At 54.7% G+C, this 25,112-nt stretch overlaps 1 protein-coding gene across 1 annotated transcript; it reads left to right on the top strand.

The window, feature by feature from the left end:
• The first annotated feature begins 833 nt into the window (after nt 1-833).
• LOC143824755 (protein-arginine deiminase type-2-like) lies at nt 834-25,093 on the top strand. Its single transcript, XM_077312350.1, has 16 exons — nt 834-1,048; nt 6,835-7,018; nt 7,213-7,285; nt 8,760-8,821; nt 9,971-10,088; nt 10,713-10,838; nt 13,081-13,259; nt 14,931-15,034; nt 15,471-15,582; nt 16,034-16,141; nt 20,671-20,822; nt 21,472-21,616; nt 22,334-22,427; nt 22,926-23,011; nt 23,488-23,616; nt 24,236-25,093. The coding sequence occupies exons 1-16, from the start codon at nt 957-959 to the stop codon at nt 24,467-24,469; spliced, it is 1,998 nt and encodes a 665-aa protein (XP_077168465.1). The 5' UTR covers nt 834-956; the 3' UTR covers nt 24,470-25,093.
• Nucleotides 25,094-25,112: the final 19 nt, after the last annotated feature.

The raw sequence follows: 25,112 nt of genomic DNA, 5'->3' as shown, positions 1-25,112 counted from the left end.
AGACCCCCCCCCATTTCAGTCCATAGTGAACTTTCTAAGGAAAGACATTGCCTTTTCCCCGTCTATAGAGAAATGCTGCCTTGATCTGAACCGTCCAAACCAGCTAGATCTCACCCGATCTGCCAGAGCAAAGCAGGTCAGCCCCAGCAAGTATTTGGAAAGGAGACAACCAAGGAATAGCAAGGCCAGTATGCAGAGGGCAGGCCGTGGGGAACACACACACACACACACACACACACACACACACACAGCCTGGGGTTGCCAGAAGTCAGCTGTGATTTGACAGCAGCTACAACAAACCCCAGGAACTTTGCAGCAAGAGTCCGATAGAAAGAAAGAGGGTGCTCCAGCACAGAGTTTTTAAAATTCCCTTTTTTATGCTTCCTAATTTTTAACCATTTCGCCACGTTTTACTGGCAAGGTGCCTAGAGCTGGTTCTCAGGCAGACGACTGGTTTTCTAAGTCAGTATTGCCCAGGCTTCTCGTGGTGAGACAAAAGTGGCCGAATTCCTTCCCTCAGCCTTGGGCTCCCTGGGGGCCGTTGGTGGCTGCAGGTTTCTGAGGGGAATGGGTGCACAGCCCACTGACCCGTTTTGCCTCTTCTCCAAATATCCAGATGCTCAAAGCGGGATTTGCAGCGGCGCTTGGGACGCCCCCCGTCTGGCCCATGCCCGGAGGCCCGCTCGCTGTCGCCCTGCAGCAGCCGCTTGGCCCGTGGGAAGAGGCCAGCGGGGCTCCGGCCGGAGGGAGGGAGGGAGGCAGGGCTGGCCTGTGGCCTTGACTGACGCCCGTCGGGGGTGGGGCGCCCGGGGCCGGGTTTAGCGCGCGTTGGGGCGGCGCGGGGACCACCGGCGGGACCAGAGCAGCGGGCGAGCGGGCGCGGCTGAGTGGAGCAGGGGACGGGCGCGGCGGTCTTTCGCCCCAGGGCAACGACTCCGCTTCGCTCCGACGGCGAGATGCTGCGGGATCGGACGCTCCGGCTGCAGTTCGGGAACCGCATCGAGGCCGTTTGCGTGTTGGGCACCCAGCTCTCCATCGACGTCTACGGGTGAGTGGAGGGGAGGCGCGGCCAAGCAGCAGCAGCCCCCCCCTCCCCCGCGCCGGCAGCAGGAGCTTCTCCCTCTCCTGTGAGGCCTCAGCAGCCCCTCTCCCCTCCCCACCTTCGCCCGAGCTCCCCGGCTGCCAAGACCCCCGACGGACCGCTGGCTGTTGGCCTCCTGACGTGCCGCCCGCTGGTCTCCTCGGGTGTCTTTGGGCTGCAGCAGCCCCTGTTCAGCTGGGGGGGGGTCCCACAGCACACCACTTTCAGGGGTCCACGCACCAGTTCGAACTCCCTCTCTAGCAGGCAGCCTGGCCAGGGGGGCTTTGGGGGCAGCCACACGCTCTCCGCCAAGCCTCCTCCACAGGGTTGTCATCCTGAGGACAAAAGGGAGGAGAGGAGGACACTGGAAAGAAGGGAGCCGGGAAAATATGGTCCCGCTCAGGGCTGCACCGTGTCCAGATCCCTCCGAAGGAAGGGGCCGCCGGAGCGCAAAGGCACGCACGCCTCCCCTCTGTGGGCTGCTCCTTCGGCAGTCATGGGGCAAGTCATGAGGGACAAGGAGGGAGGTTTGACAGACGCAGCTGGGCTCCTCTTGCGGGTATCAATGGCCGGCACCCTTTTCACTTTCCCCTCCATGCAGGGCACTAGGATGAGAAAAGCCCTACAGCATTCCTTGCCCTACGGAGCTGACCCAGGTCTCCTCTCGTCTGCCTCCCCATCCTCACGCGGCCCTGCGTGCTCCGGCTCCCCCCTCCCCCTGCACCCCTCTCAAGAGGGGCCTTACACATCTGCCCAGCGCCCCACACAGAGTGTCGTTGTGGCAGCACCTTCTGCTGCTCACTGCCCTTTGCAGGCGGCAACCAAACTGGCTTCTGTCCAGACAAGGTGTGTGGGGTTGGAGGCAGGGGACAAAGTCAGGGACTCTGAGCAACCTTGTGAGTCTCACAGAGGGATGTTGCTGCCCAGGTGCAGGCAAGTTTGCCTCTTTCTGTGCCACGGTCTTTATCCGCATGGGAATGTCATGCAGTGTAATCTTCAGGGGGGCCGAGCCCACGTTTCCTGGCAGGCTTCTTCAGTCTCCAGTCCCACGCCCTGTTTTCTCTTGAGGGGCTGCAGGGCTCTGTGGGGCTGGGGCAGAACCTCTTTTTGGTGCCCACTGGGCAGGTGCCATTCCTTTCCCCTGGGTCAGCCTTCCCCTCCGCCTTCCATAGCAGCTGGTTTGAGACAGGCAAGCGCAGAGATTAGCTCTTGATCCCTGGATTCCTGTGCAGAAGGCTCCTCGCCTCCACGTGCCGGGGGGGGGGGGGGCTGGAGATGGAGTGGGTGACTTGTCAGCCCCTGGTGCTGATGCCCCGATCTGTCAAGAGCCCTGTCTTCACAGGCCAGCAGGGCCATCACCCTTGGAGTTCCCTTGAAGCCTCCAAGGAGTGAAACTGCCCATCCAGCAAGGCATGCTTTCCCTCCCACAAGTCCTGACACAGCAGGGGGGGGGGTCCATAGAACCCTTAACTTCCCGGCATTTCACTGGGAATGCCAGAATTCTCTTTAGTCTAGAAAAGTCTCAGAGGGTCACCATGCCGGTCCGCAGTGAAGAATGAGACTAAATCCAGGAGACACACCGGGTTTTCAGGGGATCGGATGGAAGAGGCACTGACAGAAGCTTCTACCCCTAAAAACACCTTTCTTGGCCTCAAAGGCGCAGAGGGACTTGAATCAGAGTGCTGTCGGGCACCTGGGTGGAAGGAGACCTAGTTCTGCAACAAACGTGTTCCAGTCACCCTCGCTTTGGGATTCCCTGGGTGTAGAGGGAGGAAGTGTGGGGGAGCAAAGGCCCCAAATCCAGAGATGCTGCATGAGTCCTGGGGTGGGAGGGCAGGGGAGGACAGTGAAGGGTTCCCCATGGAACCATTTCTAAAAAAGAGGTCCTGGACTGGTCTCATGAGCCATTGCTGTCCACTCCTGGTGCCCGCTGTTGCCAGGATCCGGAGGTATGGCTGTAGATGCCCTGGAGGGCTGTGTGACCCTTTAGGCTGCGCTCAAAGTAGGGAGAAAGGCATTCTGCACATGCTCTACTTGCTGTTGAACATCTTCCCAATAACGACAAGACATCTTGATTCCCGGCACTGAAGCAGGGATTGGAGGCTGAGCTTCCATGAAGCCCTTTTTGTACATCCTCCTGCCCTTAGCACTGGGGGGGGGGGAGAGGGCCTGGGTCTCCAGCCTGCCCTCCAATCACTCCCCCTGCTCCAGAATCTCTTATACCAAATCTCTTATTCCAGGGGCTGGAAGCAGCGGGCAACAAGGAACGTCCCCCTCGTAACACTCTAGAGCAGGGGAAGTCAACCTGTAGTCCTCCAGATGTCCATGGACTACAATTCCCATGAGCCCCTGCCAGCAAACGATGGCAGGGGCTCATGGGAATTGTAGTCCATGGACATCTGGAGGACCACAAGTTGACTACCCCTGCTCTAGAGGAGAGGACTATTTCTGATTGGGCCTGGGAATAAAAGGACGCTGACCACTGCTCTTTGATGGAGTCTAAGTAATTTATATCTATTGTTCTTGCTGTATGATTGGTTTTAAATGATTGCACACCACCATGAGGAGGCTGTGCCAAGAGAGAGGGTTCTATAAATCTAATAAATAAATCAGATCAAACCTGCACATGCAGAGGGATATACTAACTTCTCCGTTGTCTGCTGACCCTGAAGCTTCCCCCATTCCCGTCCCTCTTGGCTTTGTGTCTCTAAACAGTGATCATCCGGATAGTTCTCCTAATCCGGTGTAAGCCTCTCCTGTCGCTGTAGATGCTTGTTTACGGCTGATTGTTCTTTGTTCCTCCACTAAATGAGCCGTTTATGCCAGGCTGTCAGCCAGGGCACATGCTGATGCCACCATCCCACAGCTGCCCTCTGTGTGTGTATGAGAGGGAGGGAGCTAAGCCTTAGGGCAGCAGGGAACATCTCTGCAGGGTACCTCAGTTTCCCCACTTCCCTTTGAAATGGGCTGACTTGGCTTCATTACTATTTGCCAAATCATTTTATTGTTTCCAGAATGAAAAAGCAAACCGGGTGGCTTCTCCTGTGAGCCCTGCAGCTTGCAGGCTTATTTTTAGCAAGTTTCACGTGGGCTTTTGCATGCCTAAGGCCTAAGGGAGGCATAGCTAAGGCCTAGGAGATGGCCGTGTCAGAATCCACAAAGCAGAATGGGCTCCGGTCCCCTGGTGTCCTTTCAGCAGACAGCCAGTGTGGCTCCTGCCATGGACACTCCCTGGGTGACCTTGGGCCAGTTCCACCCCCTCAGCGTCACAGGACCACTGTGAGGATAAATGGAAGAGAGGGAAACAAGGTCAGCTGCTTTGGGACCCCCTTGGGGTACAGATGAATTAAGTAAACTTGAACACACACACACATACAAACACCAATGTAACACATTCTGCACTTGTTGTACACGTAAGAATTCTGTCAAGCAAAAGGCAAACCTTAAAATATCTTTATGTTCCCTTCCGACTGAAGTAATTGCAATAGCTGAGGTGTGGGTAGGAATCTTCTTCCTTTTGGCCCTGGACATCTGGCAGGTGTGCTGGACTACACAGGACACTCGTGCCAACTGAAAGACCGTTCTCCAGCTGGAGCTGCAGGGTCCTCTTGCCGGCCAAATACTGTCCTGCCGGCCTCTTTCCCCAGCAGAGCAGAGCAGAGCAGAGCCGGGCCAGTGTGGGCATCACTGGGTGGGCTGCTCTGGCGGAGCTCCAGCTGCCCCTACCAGGGGTTGGCTTGATGCAGCACTTAAAAATAGAGGTGGGAAAGCCGTGTGTATTATGCAATGCCTCCCAAAACGGGCAGTGTGGGCGTGGCAGCCGTCTTCTGGGAATCCAGGAGCGGAAGGGGTCCAGGTACCTCCCCTGACCTGACCTTGGAGCCCCTCCTGCGCCTGCCAGCACTGAAAAGCAACCCCAGGGACAGTTGGGATGCCAGCCATAGCATTCAGCGCAATCATACTTGCGAATCGGCATCATCTAACTGCTGCCATTCAACAAAGCCGGCCCTGATTAATTTGCAAAGGTCCCGGACGGTCTTTTTGATCATGCGCTCAGGTCCTGCAAAACCTTCCTGGGGCCAAGAATACACCTCAAGTCTCGGGTCCTGCAACGCACTGGGCAAAAAATGCAGAGGCAACAGAAAAGGCGTTCCTTTTCCTGGGAAGAGCCATTACGGCGGCCTAGTAATGAGAGTGTCGGACCAGGTGACCCCAGTCCTGTCACAGCCTCTCAGCTTAGCCTACCTCACAAGGTGGTTGTTGTGAGGACAGAGCAGAGGCGGGGAGACAGCTGTGAAAAGCCACTTTGGATCCTGGCTCCCGCTTTTCAGAAATAAGACAATTAAGAAAACACGATGACCTCCTAATTGTCAACCTTTATTGAAATGACACCATCATGTTTTATTGAAACACAAAGAAAGGGGACATGTATTTTACTAAATATATGAATAGATAATTATTTACAGAATATGAATGCTGCACCTCCAGAGACTTGGGCAACTTACAAATTAAAACAGTATAATAAAGCCCCATGCCATGGAGGGTGCCACACGGATAAATAAGCTTTACTACTGGGCTCCGGAAACAGTAAAGTGAGTTTACAAACTGAATTATTTGTTCTTAGTGTATGTTTAAGAATGTGGTTGAACTGCCTATAACTGTTTGCTCTTAGCAGAGTTGGCCCCTCAAAGTTGTGGACGGGAGTCGCACCTTTATGGCTGAGGACATAAGAATGCAGGGCCAGAGCGCGCCTCTCCCCCTCTTCTGAGTCTCTGTGAAAGGCAGAGAAAGAGGAGAGCCGGCCACGAGACTCTAGGAACGCTGCCTTGCAGAACGTACAGTTGTGAGCCTCGTAAATCTGTCTGGCTCACAGAGCTCACTGCCTCGGGAGCCAGGGTGACTGTCCTCGCTGGGAGCGGGGGAGCGGGCTGTCTCTGAGCTCAGCTCTTCTGCGGTGACATGGCTGGATGCCATGTTCGCTTCACACTGGCTGATGCAGCCAGCACACAGCCAGCAAACTGGAGGGAAGAGTTGTGAAGACAAACAAGCCGTAGAGCTTGTGTGGTGCCCAAAATACTCTTCCTATCAAGGTTCCCCAGGTAGGGCGGCCAGTCGGCCCAGTGGGCGAAATGCCCTTTCCTTTCAAGAGAGGCTGGAGATGCTATTGACAACCACGCCACAAAAGAATGCATTGCCCATTTCCACCCATTAGGCCACTGTTAAAGGATGCTGCTAATGGAGCAGGTTGCAGTGACCGTAGCATGGAAGAGGCAAGCCATCTCCCTGGGATGCTAGTTTTCTGTAGGCAGGGCTCTCTCGCTCTCTCTTTTTGCATGGAGGCCCATAGAAACTCTTAAAATAAAGCTGAACAGACAGACAGGCATACTTGCATGTTTGTCACATGTTGCTGACCTAAGTTCTCCAAGGCACAGTTAGAAAAAAAATTAATGCTCTGGGGTTGGCAGGTGAGTGGATGTAAAATATTTTGGTACAGAGCAGTAATTTCTGGGTGACTTTTCCCCAGGCTTGGGACCAGGGGCGTTTCTGTCTCCTAGGGATGGGACCCAAAGCAAGGGGAGGGGATTCCACTCCCTTGAGCTCTGAAGCTTCCAGGGCAACTCTCCTGTGTGCTGCAAGACGCCAGGCCCTCTGGAGCAGTGGCAAGAGATGGCTTCCCTTGGGCAAAGGGATCCTTCTCTCTGGCTGCCTCACAAGCCCCTCCCCTCCCCTCCCCTCCCCTCCCCCTCTTACAGAGCAGCTCCTGCAGAGGCGCTGACCTTCAGCGTGAAGCACACCGATGGGGTGGAAGTGGAAGTCATCACCCAGGACCAGCTGGAGCCAGCACCGACCAACGGTGGGAAGCAGTGGCCACTGGACCCCAGGACCATCCTGAAGGTCTGGATGAGCCGGCCCAGCACCGAGGCCCATGACAACAAGGTGAGCGCTGCTGCATGCTCCGCGTGGCCCTGGGCGACAGGACGTCCTGCGGGCAACCTCTGGCAAGGCTCATCTACTTGGGAGCATGGGGTGTGCACGCACATGTGGCGCATTTGTAATCACCTCGGTTTACCCGCCACTGGGCTGGTTGAGCATGGTAAAACAACCTGATGTTATCTTACCCCCCCCCCCAGGTGACCGTAGGTTACTATGGTGAGAATGGAGGCCCCCCAATCGACCAGGCGGGCGTTTTCCTGACAGGCATCGGTGAGTTCTTCTTCTGGGCAGCACCTTCATTTGGCATGTCTCTGTTTTATGCTGCAAATTATTACTCCTTTCATGGATGACTTGAAGAGACTCAGGGCTCTTGAGCTCTGAAATGTAACCAGAATAGGCTTTCTTACGTGCTCTGGTCATGCGGGCAGGACAGAAACGCCACAGCTGGCAGCAGCCGTACAGCTTGATGCCAGCGCCATCCTGGCATCATCAGGAAATTGAAAGTCAAAAGTACTAGCCTGTTTCTCTAGTCATTTATACTCCCCTCTTCTCCCCAAGGGGGACCCAGTGCTGCTTATCACAGTGTTCTCCCCGCCTCACAACACCCTTGTGAGTTAGGTTAAGTTGAGGGAGAGTGACAGGAGCAATAGCAGAGTGGACATCCACAAGGAGCAAACCCAACCTGGAATAATACGCAGAGTGCTTTTCTTCCCCTGCTGTGAATCCGAAGCCATTTGCCTGCCAACCAAGGTCGGAAGCAGTGAAATGAAGCATCAGCGGCTGGGACAGCTAGAGCCAGGCTGTTGGGTAGCCTGAAACCACACCCAGGAAAACTATCTGGGGGGTGAGCTGGTAGCTGGGTGTTGTTCCCTTTCAAGGTCTGGCCAGTTGCTCACTTGACTTCTGGGAGCCCCTTCAAACAGTCACGGTCCTGTCCCCCCCACCCGCCACCCAGTTCCCAGCTGGAATGCCCCTCCGCTCCTGCCGTGGCTGTGAAGGGGGAAGCCACGCTGCTTGTCGGGCTCCCGCTGAGCCCCTCGTGAAAGGCACTCCAAGTAACCATAGACGTGAGCGTTGTGGCAGCCGTCGCCAGGGTAGCGGCAAAACAGGTTTCCAGCCATGCTGGGACTGTCTCACATGATGGCCCAACTGTTATTGAGAAGCCTGGCGGCCGACCGCCTTGTGGGGCGGATGAGGCTTGGAATTCAGGCTTGGAAAGGCCGCCTGGCCAGTGTAGTCCTGGCCCCCTCCCCCATGCCCCTCCCCCTGGCCAAAGTTTGACGCATCACGCAACTCTGATAAAGGGGCTCTCACTGCAGCTCAAACTGCAGCCCTCCAGATGTCCATGGACCACAATTCCCAGAAGTCCCTGCCAGCGAATGCTGGCAGGGGCTTCTGGGAATTGTAGTCCATGGACATCTGGAGGGCCGCAGTTTGACTACCCCTGACCCAGACAGTTGTCAGCCTATGGTGCTGTCGGGTTTCAGCAGCCCCTGCGAGATTTCAAGGCAAGAGAGGAAGAGATGGTTTGCAGAGTGACTGTGGGCTTCTTCGGGGGTCTCCCAACCAAGTCCGAGCCAGGGTGGTCCCTTCTTAGCGTCTGAATCCTGACTGGATCAGGCCCAGCCTGGGACCTGGAGCTTCCGGGTCGGGGCTGTTTACTACAGAGATGTTAACAGGGCAGAAGAATTCTTCGCCGTTCCTGGAGTGGGGAAAGGATCACTGACTCCGGTTGTGTTTCTAGGGATTTCCTTGGATGTTGATGCAGACCGTGACGGGGCGGTGGAGAAGAACAACCCCAAAAAGGTGACTGATGTGAATGAATAGGGCTCGTTGCACTGCAGTCGTCTCAGGTGCTGAGTCTAGACACAAATAATCTGCCCTGGAGTCCCCTCTCAGGCTCATTTCTCCTTTAGAACTAGTTGCCCAATGTAGCAGTACTACATTACATTATCAGGTTCTCCCCATAAGAAGTGCTACAGGAATACATTTCAGCCCCATCCGAGTAATGCTCACAGCATGAAGACCCCTGGGGACCATTGCAGGGGAGTTCTGCCGTGATTCCTTTTCACCATTTCGGGGGCCCTGAGTGTTCCCCTCTGCCAGGAACTGGGCCCCTTCAGCCGTGCTCTGGGGGAGAGGAGGAGAAGAGGTCCGGCTGCTCCCCTCCTATTCTGATGCCGCTAAGATGCTTTTCGGCCCTCTGTTCTGGAAGGTAAAACCCAGCATTTCTGTCATTTCCCAGCTGCCCATCTCCTCAAAGCCCTCCCTTGCAGGGCTTCCCCCAAAGCTTTGGCCATGGCGGGTGCTGGACGGAGGGCGCGGAGGGACTCCTGCTGCTTCCCTCCTGCACACCCTGCACCCAGTCCTGCTGACAGGAAGCAGACACCACGGGAGGCCTGAGGCAGCCCTGCTTACAAGACCACACTTTCCTTTAAACTGGCTCAGCCCAGGGGTTTGGGGGGGGGGAGTCAACTGGGGTTACTTCTTGGATCTTGCAAGCTATTCACATTACCAAAAAAGAAAAAATACCTCCGTGGAAATGGCTGGGACACTCTGTACGACAGGGATGTGCTCCCCCCCCCCACGTGCTTTGGCACCGAGGTCTCCATGCCTCCCCCCCCCCCAGGCATTCCTCTGGGCTCCCCTGCTGAGCCGTGACCCTCCGCTGCACTGCTCCATTGACGCTCCTTTGTCCTTGGGCCAACAGGGAATATTCTGCACATGGAGCCCAGAGGCCAAGCGACACATCCACACAGGAGGCAAGGAAGGGTCTTCCTCAGCTCAGAAGTGTGCTGTCATTAAAGCACATAGCGTTAATTGACCTTGAGGGCTGCTGTAATCTGACAACCAACAGCCCTAGTTTCCTGCCTCTGGGTGTCCAGATATTGGTGACGAAGGAGGAACCAGCCCTTCCTCCAACACCTGTGCTGAACCCAAACGTTGCCCTTTCAGGCGTCATGGACATGGGGCCCAGACGGGCAGGGAGCCATCCTGCTGGTGAACTGCGACAAGGAAAACCCATTCATAGCAGTGGAGGACTGCCAGGATGACAAAGTGTATTGCAAGGAAGGTACGCTGGGACAGCTGGGTTCAGGGCAGCCATCTCCTCCTCCGGCTCCCCCCCAGAGCCATTCTGCTGGCGGCTCCAGCACTGTGGGATGGGGCATGAGGTGGTCTTATTCTGTTTACGGCTGACGTATCTGTTACTTTATATGGCAGGTTTGTTAATTGTGTTGTTCATGCTTTGTGCAAGTTTGTCAACTGCCCTGAGCTGACATTGTGGAGAAAGAGGGTTGGAGTCTCTTTTGAGTTGAGAATGAATGAATAAAGGGAGGGGGGGAGGGAGGGAGATGGCCCCCACTGATTATTTCAAAAGGATGTGTTGGGAGAGGGGCAGAATCATCCCTCCTGAGTGAGGGGAAGAATGTCTTTCAGAAGGCAATGCTGACTAGCCGGGGCCATGGAGCCAGCTGCTGCCCCTGGTCCAGAGGGATGGCGAACTTGTCATGTGCAAGGCTGGTGCTAGCCGGCCAGCCCCACCCCGGGGGTCAGCATAGTTCCACACGGAGCATACACTTCCGGCATGCTGATTCCCACCCTTATTTTTTGCTGAGAACCCCCTTGGTGACCCTTCTGAATCCAAAGTGCTGATATGTGCTGTCTCCCTTCTCTCTGTTCCTGTCACCGCCTTCAGACCTGGAGGACATGTCGCGCATGATCTTGCGGACCCAGGGCCCAGAGAGACTCCCTCCAGGGTACGAAATGGTTCTCTACATTCCTATGTCTGACTCTGACAAGGCAGGAGTCTTTTACCTGCAGAGTAAGTAGGTTTTCTCCTTATGGTCTCTCTCTCTGTGTGTCTCTTTCTCTCTCTCTCCCTGGACCTTGACTACTTAACATTTTATCTACTGCAAACTTGTTTCAAACATTCACTCCCTCTCTCTCTCCCTCTCTCTGGTTTATTTCGCTTCACTGTCGGCTGTGAATCCATCCTGTAGCAAGACCCAAGCTAGCATCTGTCGGGATACACAAAGAATCCGGGATTTTATGGATTTCATTTTTAGGCTCACTTTTCTCGCAGAGGGTGTAGGGCTGCCAGTTGTAGCTGAGGGCGGTGGTGCCTGGGGTGGGCAGAGTGGGAGTGGGGGAACCTCAGCCAGGTACAATGCAATGCAGCTCCCGCTTGCACTTGTCCAGCTTGGAGGATAAGCCTTAGAGAAGGCCAAGGGCTTCTTGCCAGGGCTTCTGGCCCAGCAGGAAAGACAGACAGGGCAGGAGGACCGGGGGCAGGGGTGGCTTTACCCCCCCACCTGCTGGGCCTCACAAGGTGGCTTCTGTCGTGCCCTGCCAGGGGCCCAAGCACTGTATCTGCTGGCTGTTTAATGCACCTAGTGGTTAATTTCTCACCAGCCCCACAAGAGGCGTATTAATTCAAGCACGCCTGCCTCTTGTTTGCACCAATGGCCAACTTGGGAATAAACAGCATTTGGTCTGGTGAGTTGTCTTGTCGTCAGAATGCCCAATTAGAAATGGCCTCGTGTCTGCAGCATTCCAGGTGCTTAATTGGGCCACCGACAAGTTGCCAAAGACTTGCTGCAATTAGAGCTGGCAGGGAGAGGGTCTGGCATGCTTGGCAGGAGGCCACTGGGACTCGTCACTCAGCCACTGCCTGGCTGGTCAGCAGACGCTCTTTAGAGGGTCTCAGGTCGCAGGCCAAGCCTGGTGGCTCGGGGTTACTTCAGCGCAGCCCATTCCCCTGAAGGGACAGGCCGCTGCTCTCCTGAGCAGGGAGGGCCAAGGCCAGTGGTCCAGGAAGGCTCAGCCAGCAGGGAAAGGAGGAGTGGAGAAGCCTGAGGGCCAAGGGACAGGGACGCGTTTGGTCCTCTTGGCAGATCCAGGCTTCCGCAGCCTGTCAGGCACAAATGGAACCCAGGAGGGCGTGATCTTTGCTCCACGTCTTCAGCCTCAGTTTCCCTTTCTTCTTCAAGGATAAGTGAGGCGACCAGGGCAAGACTTCCAGCCCAGAATCCGGCTTTTCTTGGAGCAGAATTTTTGGATGATGCCAGATATGGATGGAAAGGTGTTGTCTATCACATCGCCTTTTAACAAGGATGCAGCTTTGCCCAGCACCTTGGCCTCGGAAAGCCCCTTCCTAATGACGCACAGGGCTGCTCTCTTTGGATATTGTGATGCCACCGCCCCTTCTCTGAAGTCTGGCTGAAAGAATGCAAAGGCTGCCTTCTGGCCCTCTTGCTCAGCGGTGTCCTTGGTGTGAGGGGCAGCCCAGAGCATGGGACATTCTGGCTCCGGAGCCAACCATGCAATTAATGGATTAACTGGGGGGCTGACATTTGCTTTCACCTCAGCCAGGGGGAGTGTTGGTTACGTCACCCCTGCACTTTCTATACTGACGGGGGCTCCTCTTTTTCAGCACTGAGGGAAAGGCACTCTGCATATGTCCAAAGAGCCAGTTTGGAGCCCTCAGTTAAGGGTGGCAGCATCTAATCTGGAGAGTCGGGTTTGATTCCCCGCTCCTCTACATGCAGCCAACTGTGACCATGGGCTAGTCACAGTCCTGATAGAGCTGTTCTCTCAGAGCAATTCTGTCAAAGTTCTCTCAACCCCACCTGCCTCACAGCGCATCTCTTGTGGGGCTAGGAAGGGGGTTGTAAGCTGCTTTTAGACTCCTTCAGGTAGTAAAAAGCAGGGCTATAAAAACCATCCTTATTTTGAAGCGTCTTTCTGGATGAAAGAGCGGCATTTATTTCCTCCCACAGGTGACCAGAGCTCCCTTTGTCTCTAATGCTTTATGCTCTTGCAGTCCACAAGTCTGTGGAACGTAGATTTGAACCCAGTTCTCCTACCCGCTTTTTACTAGCCAAAGGAGTCTCAAAGCAGCTTAGGACTTCCTCTCCCACCAGCCACTTCAGCCAACTGGCTCGGATCGCGTTGAGTAGCGGGAGCAGCAGCTGCGCTTGGCAAACCTTGACTCCTGGGAAGGCCAGGACCACAGCCTCTCCCTTTGCCTGCCCCCTGCCGATTGCTCCTTCCTCTGCCCACAGACCCCTTCTTTGGCCAGCGCTACATCCACGTCCTGGGCCGGAGGAAGCTCTTCCATGTGGTGAAGTACACGGGGGGCTCTGCAGAGATGGAATTCTTCGTGGAGGGTCTTCGCTTCCCAGATGACAGCTTCAACGGGCTGGTCACCATCAGTGTCAGCCTCCTGGAGAAGCTGGCAGAGGTAACCTCAAAGAGAAACCAGCGAGGGAAGGTTGTGAAGTCCGCCCAGAGAGACAGCTGCAACCGGTGCCACCTGACCATGTCCCAGGCCCAGGAGCGTGGCGTCCCTGCAGCGGTGATTAGAGTAGCAGAGCAGGCCGGGGGCACCAGTCCTCTGTGGCTTGTGCTATCAGGTAGAAGAGGCCAAGCGCGATGGCTAAAAGGCTGGAGCACCCTCCCTGTCGGAAGACGCAGGAGAGTTTGGGGCAAAAAGAGGACTCGGGGTGACAAGGCAAAGGGGTTTAGGCTGACCCTGCCTTGAGCAGGGGTTGGACTACATGGCCTGCATGACCCCTTCCAGCTCCATGGTTCTATTCTATAAATTATGCATGGGATAAAGACAGTGTACAGAGAATTTTTGCACCTGCTATAATGCTCAAACTTGAGGACATCCAATGAATTTGCCGGGGAATCGATTCAGGACAGAAACAAGGGACTACTTTTCTTTTCTTATTCAAGAAGGGCTTAGAATGTGCAACTGCTGCCAGAGGATGTCATGATGGCCACAGGCATTGGCAGCTTTAGAAGGGGGTGGATAGGCTCATGGTGTGGTGGTGTACTAGCCATGGTGACCCAAGGAAACCTCCACATTTAAGGCACTAAATTCCAGAGTGGGGGGCAACCACCGGGGAAGGCCTCAGCCTCTGCTCCCTGTTGTGGCCTCCAGAGGAACTGGCTGGCCCCTGAGGGAGGCGGGAGGCCAGACAGACTCGCTGGACCCTCCCTGGCCTGACCCCGCAGGGCTCTTCTTATGTGCAGTGACCGAGAGCCAGGGCACCCCGTTTACCCATCAGAATGCCCAATGCTGCCTCCCATTTTTAGGGGCCTGGCGAAGCAGCTGCCCCCTCCCCTTGTCTCGCCTGCCTTTTCTGATTGATTAGCTGCAGTGTCCCCGTCCCCCCCCCGTCCCCCACCTCTGAACTGCCTGTGAAATAATTCCCCGTCCACCTTGCCCGCTGTGCGTTCCTCACTCTGCCCGGCCTGCGGTGTTATGTGACGGCAGAAGGAGCTGCTGATGCTCCGGCTTGACACTTCACTTGACACTCCTAATGAGCCAATGTGAGGCTGGCAGGTGACGCTTCCTCCTCAGCGTCCCTCTCTTTGTTTGGGCTTCGGCTGCAAAAGGCCTGGCTGGGCGCAGACTCTCTGCTTGCATGAACTGGACCAGGACAGAGGCCCAGTTTCTGCTAAGCCATCTCAGGTTCCCTCCCGTCTCAGGTTCCCTCCCCACTGTGGACATGCCAGGCATAGCTGGGAGGCCCAGCGGCGTTGCTGTATAAAAATACAACAGCTATTAGCCACTTGCTAATTTGCCTAGGTATTTCTAATCAATACTCGTCCGGCCTTCTGCATCCACAGCCCCTTGGGCCCTCCCCCCCCCCCGCCCCCAAAGGACTTTTGGCCTCCCTTGCAGAACCTGGACTGCTGAGTGGCACATGAACTGGAGTGCTTTGAACTCTCCATCTTGTGCCATGACTGTCAGTCCTTTGATTGAAGGTGTGTGCACACGGAAGCTCATGCCTTGAATAAAACTTTGTGGGTCTTAAAGGTTGGACTCTACATTTGTTCTGCTTCTTCAGACCAACATGGTTACCCGCTTGAAAACAGCATAAAGGTTTGCATTTCTTTACAGGGTATTCCACAGACCCCCATTTTCACAGACTCTGTGGTTTTCCGGGTGGCTCCCTGGATCATGACCCCGAATACCTTGGCACCAATCACTGTTTTCGTGTGCAGGTAAAGTAACAGGTGGCGTTGAAGAAGTAGTAGCTTACCTAGAAGGACCTTGATGTGAGTTGTTTCAAAAGAAAATCTTTACTAGTTTTTAAAATAAATCTTGAATTCTGAAAAATTTGCTTACATTAAAATTTCTTCCTGTACTAGTAAGCAAACCTTCCCCCTAGAAGGAGACACACACTGCAAAGGTTGTGCCTGGGGAAGCTCTAATTAGCTGCGTTTGTCAGGAACCAAAAGCAGTGATCTGGCACAGGCTGGGCCTTACACACGGGGTGGTGGTTTTACTTGTGACCAGCTTGGCGGCAGGCCTGGGAGAAAGAAGCAGCCCCCGCCCTTCTCTCCAGTCTTGGTTAGGCCAAGGGTCTTGTGGAGTCCTCTTTTAGCCCACAGTTCCCAGCTGACCCCATTAACAGCGTTATCCTTTTTCCTACGGCAGCGTGAAGGATAATTATCTCTTCCTGAAGGAGATAAAAAACTTGGTGAGCAAAGCCAACTGCCAGATGAAGGTTTGCTCCAGGTATATGAACCGCAGCGACCGGTGGATGCAGGTGAGCAGATCTTGGGGCCTCCCAGTGAGAAGGGGGGACAGACCCTGCTGAGCACAGTTGTGGGCAGGGCTGGGAAAGTCCATATTTTCCTGTCCACATGGGTGCCACCTCGGCTTTACTGTGCTCTTTCCCAAAACAACGTAGCAAAGCAGGTTTGGGAGATAATGCCCCACTTTAACTGTCAGGGTTTCCCTCAAACAATTTTGGAAAACCTATCTGTGGGAGATTGTAAGCATTCTGTTCGCCACTTGGTCCCACCCAGCAGCACTGCATTCCTGGGGTTCTCGAGAAGGGAGAGGGACCACAGACCCGGCTGCAGGCTGCTGTGCTACTGTGCCTCATCTCTGCCAAGGAACCTGGCAGAGGTTCTGCGACCAGCTATGGGCCACCAAGAGCCACTTCTTGTGCATGTAAATGTATATAACTCTGGTGTTTCTCCTACCCTTGCCAGGATGAAATTGAATTCGGCTACATTCATGCCCCTCACAAAGGCTTCCCAGTGGTTCTGGACTCCCCGAGGAATGGGGGTCTCCAAGATTTTGCCATCAGAGAGATTTTGGTAAGAGCAGCCCCTTTCTGGATGACTCTGGTCAGGCCTGATCCAGGGCTAGGCATGTAACTAGCTTTCCAATACCAGATCGTTTAACTATTAGCCAAAGTACTCTGTATTCACTGAGCCTCTTGTGGCGCAGAGTGGTAAGGCAGCGACATGCTGTCTGAAGCTGTCTGCCCATGAGGTTGGGAGTTCAATCCCAGCAGCCGGCTCAAGGTTGACTCAGCCTTCCATCCTTCCGAGGTCGGTAAAATGAGTACCCAGCTTGCTGCTGGGGGGTAAACGGTAATGACTGGGGAAGGCACTGGCAAACCACCCCGTATTGAGTCTGCCATGAAAACGCTAGAGGGCGTCACCTCAAGGGTCAGACATGACCCGGTGCTTGCACAGGGGATACCTTACTCTGTATTCATTCTAGGTAGAGTACACAAGTAAGTACAGTAAGAAAGTGTCTGCTGAGATCCTAGGCTTCTTTTATTAAGGTGTCATTATTGCGTTCTTAATATAAATTAAATCCACAAAGCTTAATATCGCATCCATCTCTGTTCTATAGATAATTAAAGGAGTCCGTAATGTTTCTTATCCCCAAAGTAAGCAGGTCATAAGCAAGGAACCCCTTCTGAGATGAAGTCCTTGATCAGTTCAACTTCCTAGATTTTTAGGATTATAAAATCATCGCCCAATGATATGATAGCCAATTAAAAAAATAAAAATCATTGTCCCACTTGATGAAGACCCACATTCTTGTGAGGACCCAACTCATTCTCTTATGGATTCAAATGGGTAGCTGTGTTGGTCTGAAGCAGCACAACAAAACAAAATCACAGTAGCACCTTTAAGACCAACAAAGAATTATTCAAGGTGTGAACCTTCGAGTGCAAGCACTCTTCCTCAGACTCTTATGTTCAGCATCTTACAAGCTTATCTCAAGCAGTCCCGGCTTGAGGGACTGGCTATGCACCTTTGCGTAAAAGACAGGCTTCAAAACACAGGAGGAGACCTCCAGGAGGATGCCCAGAACCACGATGCTGGCCCCGGTGTGCTAGTGGCAGACCCTGGTTCATCTCTGCGGACCCCCCTGGAGCCACACTAAGCAAGAAGACGGTGCTGTGATATTCTCCACTGCAGATAAAAGCAAGGAAGTGATGAAAGGGGAAGCAGCAGGAGGCTGACACAGAAACTGCAGGGCACTTTGACTTTAAAAATGAGCTTTTAATGCTGCTGCTTCGCTCTGCAAGGCCCTGCTGTCCTCATCTGCACAGCTCCCCTTTGAAGATCATAGCAGAGGAACTGCCTGGAGGCTCCCTTCCCTGCTCGAAGGAGGGCTCCTTTTCTGCCTCCTAAATGCAGAGGGCACCTTCCTGATTGTCCCCAGTGGTTATAATTAGCCCGGCAGAGACCATGTTGGCTGCAGCCAAGACCCAGAAGGTTCATTCTCAAAGCCCCAGATCTAACCGTGGCAGATTAGAGGCGAACTGGGCTACCTCGATGCTCTTGCTCCAGGGACTGTGTGGGTCTCAAGAGGGACTGGAATGGGTGCAGTGTCTAAAACTGGCCCCCTGGCATGCGGCAGGCAGCCCACCAAGGGATTGTAGGAGACGATGTCAAGCAAGGACAGGTGGGACCATTGCCAGCATGACGAAAAAGGGGGAAAAAATTAGATTTGGACCCGGGGGACTTCTCAGGAGCCGTTCCTTGTGGCCTAGGTATGGATCTGCACAAACTGCAGGATCCCGGACACCTCCGGAGTAGGGGGGAGCCTCTGCATTTGGACGCGTCTGTTGCCGCTTGGCACCGCCTCTCGCCGCTTTCATGGCGGTGGCTGTAACTGGAGACGAGAACGAGGCGCCGTAGGTATTACAACACAAACAGCTCCCTTTCTGTGTATGTCCACTTGGAGAAGGTTAATCGCTTTTAAATGTGCTGAAATCTATCATTTATCATGCCTCGAATGAGTACAGGCGGTCCCAGATTTGTCATGCGGGACAGGAATACCATGTTGGTCTCTCACCCGCTTGGTTCACAAAAGAACCAGGCCCCCCTCGCAAAAGGTATGCTGAGCATTTTGAAAAGCCATTTCCATCCCCCAGAGTGGGTTATTATTCCAATCTTCTGCTTTGAAGCCTCCTGTAATCCCGAAGCTATCTTTTCCAATCTCATTTTCCAGATGGGACATTTTAGTCCAACGTCCCCTCCTCCCCACCAGGACTAGAGAGGCCCATGTCTGTCATCAGGCCTTCAGGGGCCGCTTAATGGGGAAAGAGAGGGGAGGAAGGACTGGACAGCAACCAGGCGGTCGGTCGGCGGTCTTTCCCATGGTGGTGACCCCCCAGCCAGTGAGAGGAAGGGCCTGAGCCTGACCCCACCAATCGACGTGCCGTGAGAGGGACGAGGCCAGGAGTCACCTTTGTGTGAAACTGAGGCATCGAAACAGAGGGCAGACGTTCTTCTTCCCCCATCATCTTCTTAACGGTTCTCCGCCAGCAAGCCGTCTGGCAAGGTGGCCTCTTCACCACCCGCTGCAGTTCAGTGAGATTTTTCAGTTCTCATATGCCGAATTCACAAAATGACACACCGGTATTCGCCACCCCCACAAATCCCCTTATGGAGAAAGTTGGTGCCCACGTCCTGAAACTTGCACCTGATGAAAAAAGCAGAGGTACGGAAACTAATCGGGCATTTGGTCAGGATTACAGCATGATTAAGGCAATGAAATTAATATCATGACTCATTCTGGAGTCTATTTGGGGAGCGGCATTAGAATCCATTGTAACGTTATCCAAGCATCTTTTTGCTTTGTGAAATAGCTTCCACCCCCCAGTTCAGCATCTCATGCCTCCAACTATTTAGGGAAAAGAGTGGGCTTACCCACTGAAGTGGGCTCCGCTCTTTCCTGGCTCAAAATGAAGCTGTCAGCCTGTCAGCTGGCGTGGAGTCCCTCCTTTCTGCCTTTTGGCGCAATCTCCAAAGCATCTCCTGGCAAGAAGGAGGCACTTCCATGATGCTCTTCTCCATGCCTCCCAGTAACCTGATCGTGCAGGCGGGATTAAGTCTCTCAGAGTGGGTTCAAACAATCTAATTTGCTGCCCCTTCAGCTCTGCCCCTTAACCTGAACTCTCCCTGAATCCAGCTGGTGGATTTTCACGTTCTGGTCTTAACCTTGTTGTGCTGCGTCTGTCTTTATTCTCCCTCTGGACTGAGCCCATGGGAAATAGCTGGGAACAAATGCAGACGGGGGCTTGTTTCTGCGTGGTGGGCAGGAAATGGGATGTTCAGGGGGGGGGGGTCTTGGCAGTAGCTTGCACCAGTGCAAGGACGTAGCTGACATTTTGCACCAAAGCTTGGCCGCTAGTAATGACCTCAGCTGGTCACGGTGCCCTTCAGTTGCTCAGGCCGAGCCTGTTGGTTGGATCACTGCTTTTATATTGTTTTCTTGTGTGTTTTGTCTTTGTTACATGCTCTGCACAAGTAAACGTGTGGTGATGATGGAGACTGCTTCCTGTGCTCCCGGGACAAAGCATGAGGCGCTGCTAACTCAGGGGGGGAAGAAATGGGTTCAGGAAGCACTCTTACATTCACAGACAGGGAGCTGCTGTCCTTGAGCCAAAATTTCATTCACGCACAGTAAACGTCTTGCCGAATGCCCCCCTGGTCCACCCACCCACCCTCTCTCTGAGGAATGCTGCCCTTGAGATTAAACGAGGAGGCTCCCCTGGGTGTGAGGAGGCATCCTTTTCCTCCCCAGGCCCCAGACAGACGTCTTTCCCTTTTAGGGCGGAGATTTTTAAAACGTTGAATTGCATATTCCATTTTGCTACTCGTATATCTTTCTAGTGATGACTTGAATCCGCGACATCTTATCCGTGCCCCAGACAGGTGCTTCCCAGCAGTTGCTGGCTTACAGCTTTCACCACCCCTTGCTGCCTGGTCCTGCTCCGTCTGTGCCATTCCACAGAGATGCCTCCCCCAAGACCAAGGCAGAGTCTTCCAGAGAACAGGCAAAACGAGAGGGCTAAATCAGCAGCAGGACCTGGGAGTTCAGACAAGCGGCGTCTCTGCTGTGGGGAGGTGAAGGAAGTTGCCAGTGCAGGTCGCTTCTCTTTCTGCCGCGGTCTGTGCCCTCGAAGCCCGGCTTCCGCACCGTGCCACACCGAGGCCAGGGGCTGGTTCTGTTCGGGGCCTCCAGGGAAGCAGGTCTTGCCCGGTGAAAATGGGCAAATCCAGGGGATCCTCAGCCCTGGCCTCTAAGCCCTGAACAGAAGAATAACTGCAGAGAACTGTTAGTTAGGCTGTAGTTCGCTCTCTCACTCTCTCTACATAGTTGTTTCTCTTCTGAATAAAAACTGTTTAATTCTTTAAGCAGCCTGGTGCTGTGCTCTCCCTGCAGATTTTTGATAGTTGATGGTTTAAGGAAAGCGTAGAGAGTCCTAAGCTGTTGCCACCACCAAGTATAAAGTGATGGGAACACAGGGCTAGTCCTTGGTGCTGATTGAAGTGCACTTCTTGTAACAAAACACTTTTGTTCTTTTTCACAGGGTCCAGACTTTGGCTACGTGACCAGGGAGGCCCTGTTTGAACTAGTCACCAGTCTAGACTCCTTTGGGAATTTGGAGGTCAGCCCTCCCGTGACGGCCAACGGAAAGGAGTATCCCTTGGGGAGGATCCTAATTGGAAGCAGCTTCCCCACGTAAGCGAGCTTGGGGGGAGCCCCACTGAGCCAAGGGCTGTTCTGAGCACTTCTTGAGTGACGCTGGCAGGACAGGGAGTTCCAAAAGTAAAGGGAATTAGAGCAGGTCTGCCAACTGGAAACCCCCAGAGGGTTTTATCCCACCCTCCCCAATTATTACTTTTGACATGAACCAAGGCAAGCAGCTGGATCAGGAAGGGCCACAGCAGCCTATTTCTCTCAGTCACCTACATGTCATGGGGCAGCTTCCCCCTCCCACTCTTCCCCCACATGATGCTCAAAGGAAGACTGCCTCCAGGCATGGAAGCTCCATGTACCTCCCACTAGGCATTGTGGGCTTCTCCTCCTTGCATAACAATGATTCTACTGGCTTAGTCCAAAGTGAGCATCTCTGCTCTTCCCGGCAGTGAGGGCTCAGATGCTCTGGGGGAGCCCAGGAGCAGGACATGCAGGCAGGGGTCGTCCCCCCAGTAACTGGCATTCAGAGGCAGGTGGCCACTGTCTACTATCATGATTCACAGCCATGAGGAGATTTTCGGTCGTCTACAGTGAAGGGATCCCAGCACTTCTGTCATACGAGTTCAGCAAACACAAAGGTGTGAGCAAATAATGGAAACCTAAGTGCCGCTCTCTTCCTCTCAACCATCAGCTGTGCTGGGAGAAGAATGACAAAGGTTGTCCGGGACTTCCTCTATGCCCAGCGAGTCCAGCTGCCTGTGGAACTCTATTCAGATTGGCTGACCGTGGGTCACGTGGACGAATTTGTGACCTTTGTTCCCATTCCTGGCAAAAAGGTGGGGAATCTGTGGCTTTGGGGGGGGGGCGGCGGAGTGGAGGAGGGCAAGGGGAGTCCCACCCCCAGGCCTGAGCTGATCTCCTGGTCCAGCCAACCCATCGGCAGAAGGGGACAGAAGCCTGCAGAGGAGATCGCTCAGAAAAGGGAGCTGCGCAGACCCTGGGGGTGCCAGGCCCACTGCAGCTGCTGGGGAAGGAGAGGTTTAATGCTAGCATCTGGCAGGGAAACCGCCTTGGTGGATGTGTCTGTTTTCTGTCCATCCGTCCAACCGTCCCGGGCAGCAGACGCAGCTCTCTCCCTGCCACATGCCCCGCCCTCTGCAGGCACAGGGGCACTTCCGTCCTGGGCAGGAGCACAATGCTGGCGGGTGCTGAGCCTGCGGTTTCCTTCAAATGGGCAGCTGAGCCGCCGTAGTGCAGTTCTGAAACCACCCCAAAGTCCACACGTGGAGTAACCAGAAGGATAATCTGCCAGTTTCTGCATATCATGCCACTGTTGAAGGCACCAAGAGAAGAGGATGCCCGCAGCCTGGATTGTTGGCGCTTCCTAGCCAGCCGGCAGCCCTGTTCACAGGAAGAGTTGGGGTGGGGGGAGGAAGAGTTGGGGAAGGGGGTGACCCTCCTGCCCTGGGCTTGAGCTGGGGGCTGAGAGGCAAGGAGAGTGGAATCCCATGTCTCCGTTTATTCTGGTGTTTGTCTGCTGCTTTTCTTGCCAGCAATTCCGGATGCTCATGGCAAGCCCTTCTGCCTGCTACAAGCTGTTCAGAGAAAAACAGAAGGAAGGTCATGGTGAAGCCGTCATGTTCAAAGGTAGGCTCACTGCCAGCCGTGGACACACAGGGGAAGGAGCTGCCTCCCGAGCAGCCAAGCTGGTCGTCCGTTCTGGAGAATGAGGAGAAAGAGCCCTGATTCTAGTCACTTGTTATGGCGGGCAAAACAGATCCCTCTCAGAGAGTATCTAGCCTCCCCCCCCCATGAGCAAGGTGTGCCCCAGGCAGGGGGGGTGGGAATGCTGTTGGACCCAGCCTCTCGGTCTGCCTTGAAGGCCTTGCCTCCACCCAGTGCAATGCCACGTGCCCCCACCATGCCCCTCTCACCAGGCCAGCCAGTTCCCCTCCTTCCCCGGTGGGTGACTGACTCCGATGCCCCCTGGCAGCTGCCTGTGTTCCAGCCTCCGATGATCGCCTGGGAATGCAGAGGGCCAGGGAAGCCAGCTCCTCTGACAAGAGGACACTGTGGCCACGCCGGCTGCTGGCTCGTGGCTCTTTTGAAGATGGCTCCCTGCAGCTTCCTTCTTTTTCTCGGCAGGGTACACTGGGACAGACACCAAACGAGTGACCATTAACAAGGTCCTCTCCAATGAGATCATGGTGCAAGAGAACCAGTACGTGCAGGTAAGTCCCACTTTTGTCAGAGCTACATCCCGTGGCCTCCAGCATCTGCCCAAGGCAGGACATCTCTGAATCATTTGATCTGCATTTCAGCCACTTACGGCAAACTGCACAGATGTTTTGACAGCCCAGTAAGGCTCCTTGGGGTTTCCTTCCCACTCACACTTGCTTGAAATCTCCTTCAATGACTTAAACAGCTCAGGATGAAGCTCTTTGAGCATCTGGCCCATTTGGAGACCATGACAGAAAACGTGGCTCTTGAGGTACCAGGCCTTTGAGAGGAGGCCCCCGTCGGAAGCAGAGCAGAGCTGCCTGGCAGCTGAGAGACGACGCCTCTCCGGGCACCTGGGCTGTCCAACTGACTGGACGGTGCAGCTGATCCACCTGGCATCTCCTGACAATGGAAGGGCAGAATGGAGGGACAAAATGGGAACACTCGAGGGTGTTTGCTCATGGCTGTCTTCCTTGCACCTCCCCAGCGCTGCATCGACTGGAACAGGGACATCCTGAAGCAGGAGCTGGGGCTGACGGAGGGAGAGGTCCTCGACCTCCCAGCCCTCTTCAAGATCGATAAGCAAGGCAAGGCCATGGCTTATTTCCCCAACATGGTGAGTGCTCCTCCCCGACCTGTCCCAGGGCTGGGCCCTGTCAGCTGGGCCCCCTCTCAGGGGCAAGGTCTGCAGTGGGTGTGTTTGAAGGAATGTTTCTTGGGTGCTAAAACCAAAAAAATGGGGTGGGGGCATGAGAGAGAAACGCTTCCCTCTGTACCCCCTGGTCAAACTGCTGGGTTTTGGAGACCAGCGATGGCTCAAGAGTTAGTGGCAGCTAAGTGTCTCCACATCGGCTCTCTTGGGACCCCTGGCATGAAAGTTATGTCTGCTTCTGGGTGTGAGAAAAGGGCGAGGCTCTGGGAATCGTCTTTCCAGACAGAATTTGAGGGTTGCACTCCTGCTGCTGCCGGGGGTTGACTGTCTGCCGGGGGCACCCTAAGGGGTTGTGGGGGGCTGGGCTTTGCTCCCGCTTTGCATGAAGAAGGCCCCAGTTCAGCCTCCAGCTGTGCCCTCTTGAAAGGACCTGCTGGGGGGCAGGGGAGGGCCAATGTTAGGCGTCTGCCAGAAGTCTTTGCAAGAGGCAGATTCTCTCTGGCTCTCTCTGAGAGACACACACACACACACCCAGTGTCCTCATTCTGCCGCTTCCCTCCCGTTCTCCCCCTCCGCCATGCAGGTGAACATGATTGTGCTCTACAGGGACCTGGGCATCCCCAAGCCCTTTGGGCCCATCATTGAGGGCGAGTGCTGCTTGGAGCAATATGTCTGCTCCCTGCTGGACCCCCTGGGGCTGGCCTGCACCTTCATCGATGACATCTCCTCCTACCACAAACACCTGGGAGAGGTCCACTGCGGCACCAATGTCCAGAGGAAGCCGTTTTCGTTCAAGTGGTGGAACGTTGTCCCCTGAGAGGCCAAGGAGCAGCGGGAGGCAGAGGAGAGGAGGAGGAGGAGGAGGACCGATGAAGTCAGGAATCACGAGGGGATTCAGTTAAACAACTCCCCCCCCCACACACACCCCCCCCACGCCCCAGCCAGTGCTGCCCTCCACCGGGAGCTGCGACTCGAGTGGGACCATTTTCTTCTCTGTGGCCTCCCATGCACAGAGGACTCTGCGGCCAGCTGTCCCCAGAGGCAGTTGCAGCCGGGTTGTTTTCTTGCAGGGGGGGGGGGGTTGTTTTTCGGAATCCTCCTGGATAACCTTCTTTGCCTTTCACTTTGTTTGTTTACTTGGAGATTGACCTGCGTTTGTGAGGGAGCATTCTGGTGCAGTGTGAGTGCCTGACACGTTGTTTCCCTGTAGCTCTGCATGTTGTGTATGTGCTTCCTTCTGCCCACGGGCTGCCAGAGGGCCGGTCTCCCCCCCCCCCTTCCTGGTGCATGCAGCAGACCCCAAGCCCATTCCAGATAGTGTGTGCCCCTGTGTGCTGGAAGTCATGGCGGCTGGAGGTTGTCTTGGTAGTTTATGGATTTTCGGAAACCGCGGTACAGAAGCTGCTGGGTTTGAACATAATAAAATGGGGAGACAGCTGCAGGCTCCAGGCACTCGTCTG

This window comes from Paroedura picta, chromosome 15 (assembly GCF_049243985.1).
Source record: "Paroedura picta isolate Pp20150507F chromosome 15, Ppicta_v3.0, whole genome shotgun sequence".
In the NCBI taxonomy this organism is placed as follows: Eukaryota; Metazoa; Chordata; class Lepidosauria; order Squamata; family Gekkonidae; genus Paroedura; species Paroedura picta.
This window is presented reverse-complemented; position numbering and strand designations above follow the sequence as displayed.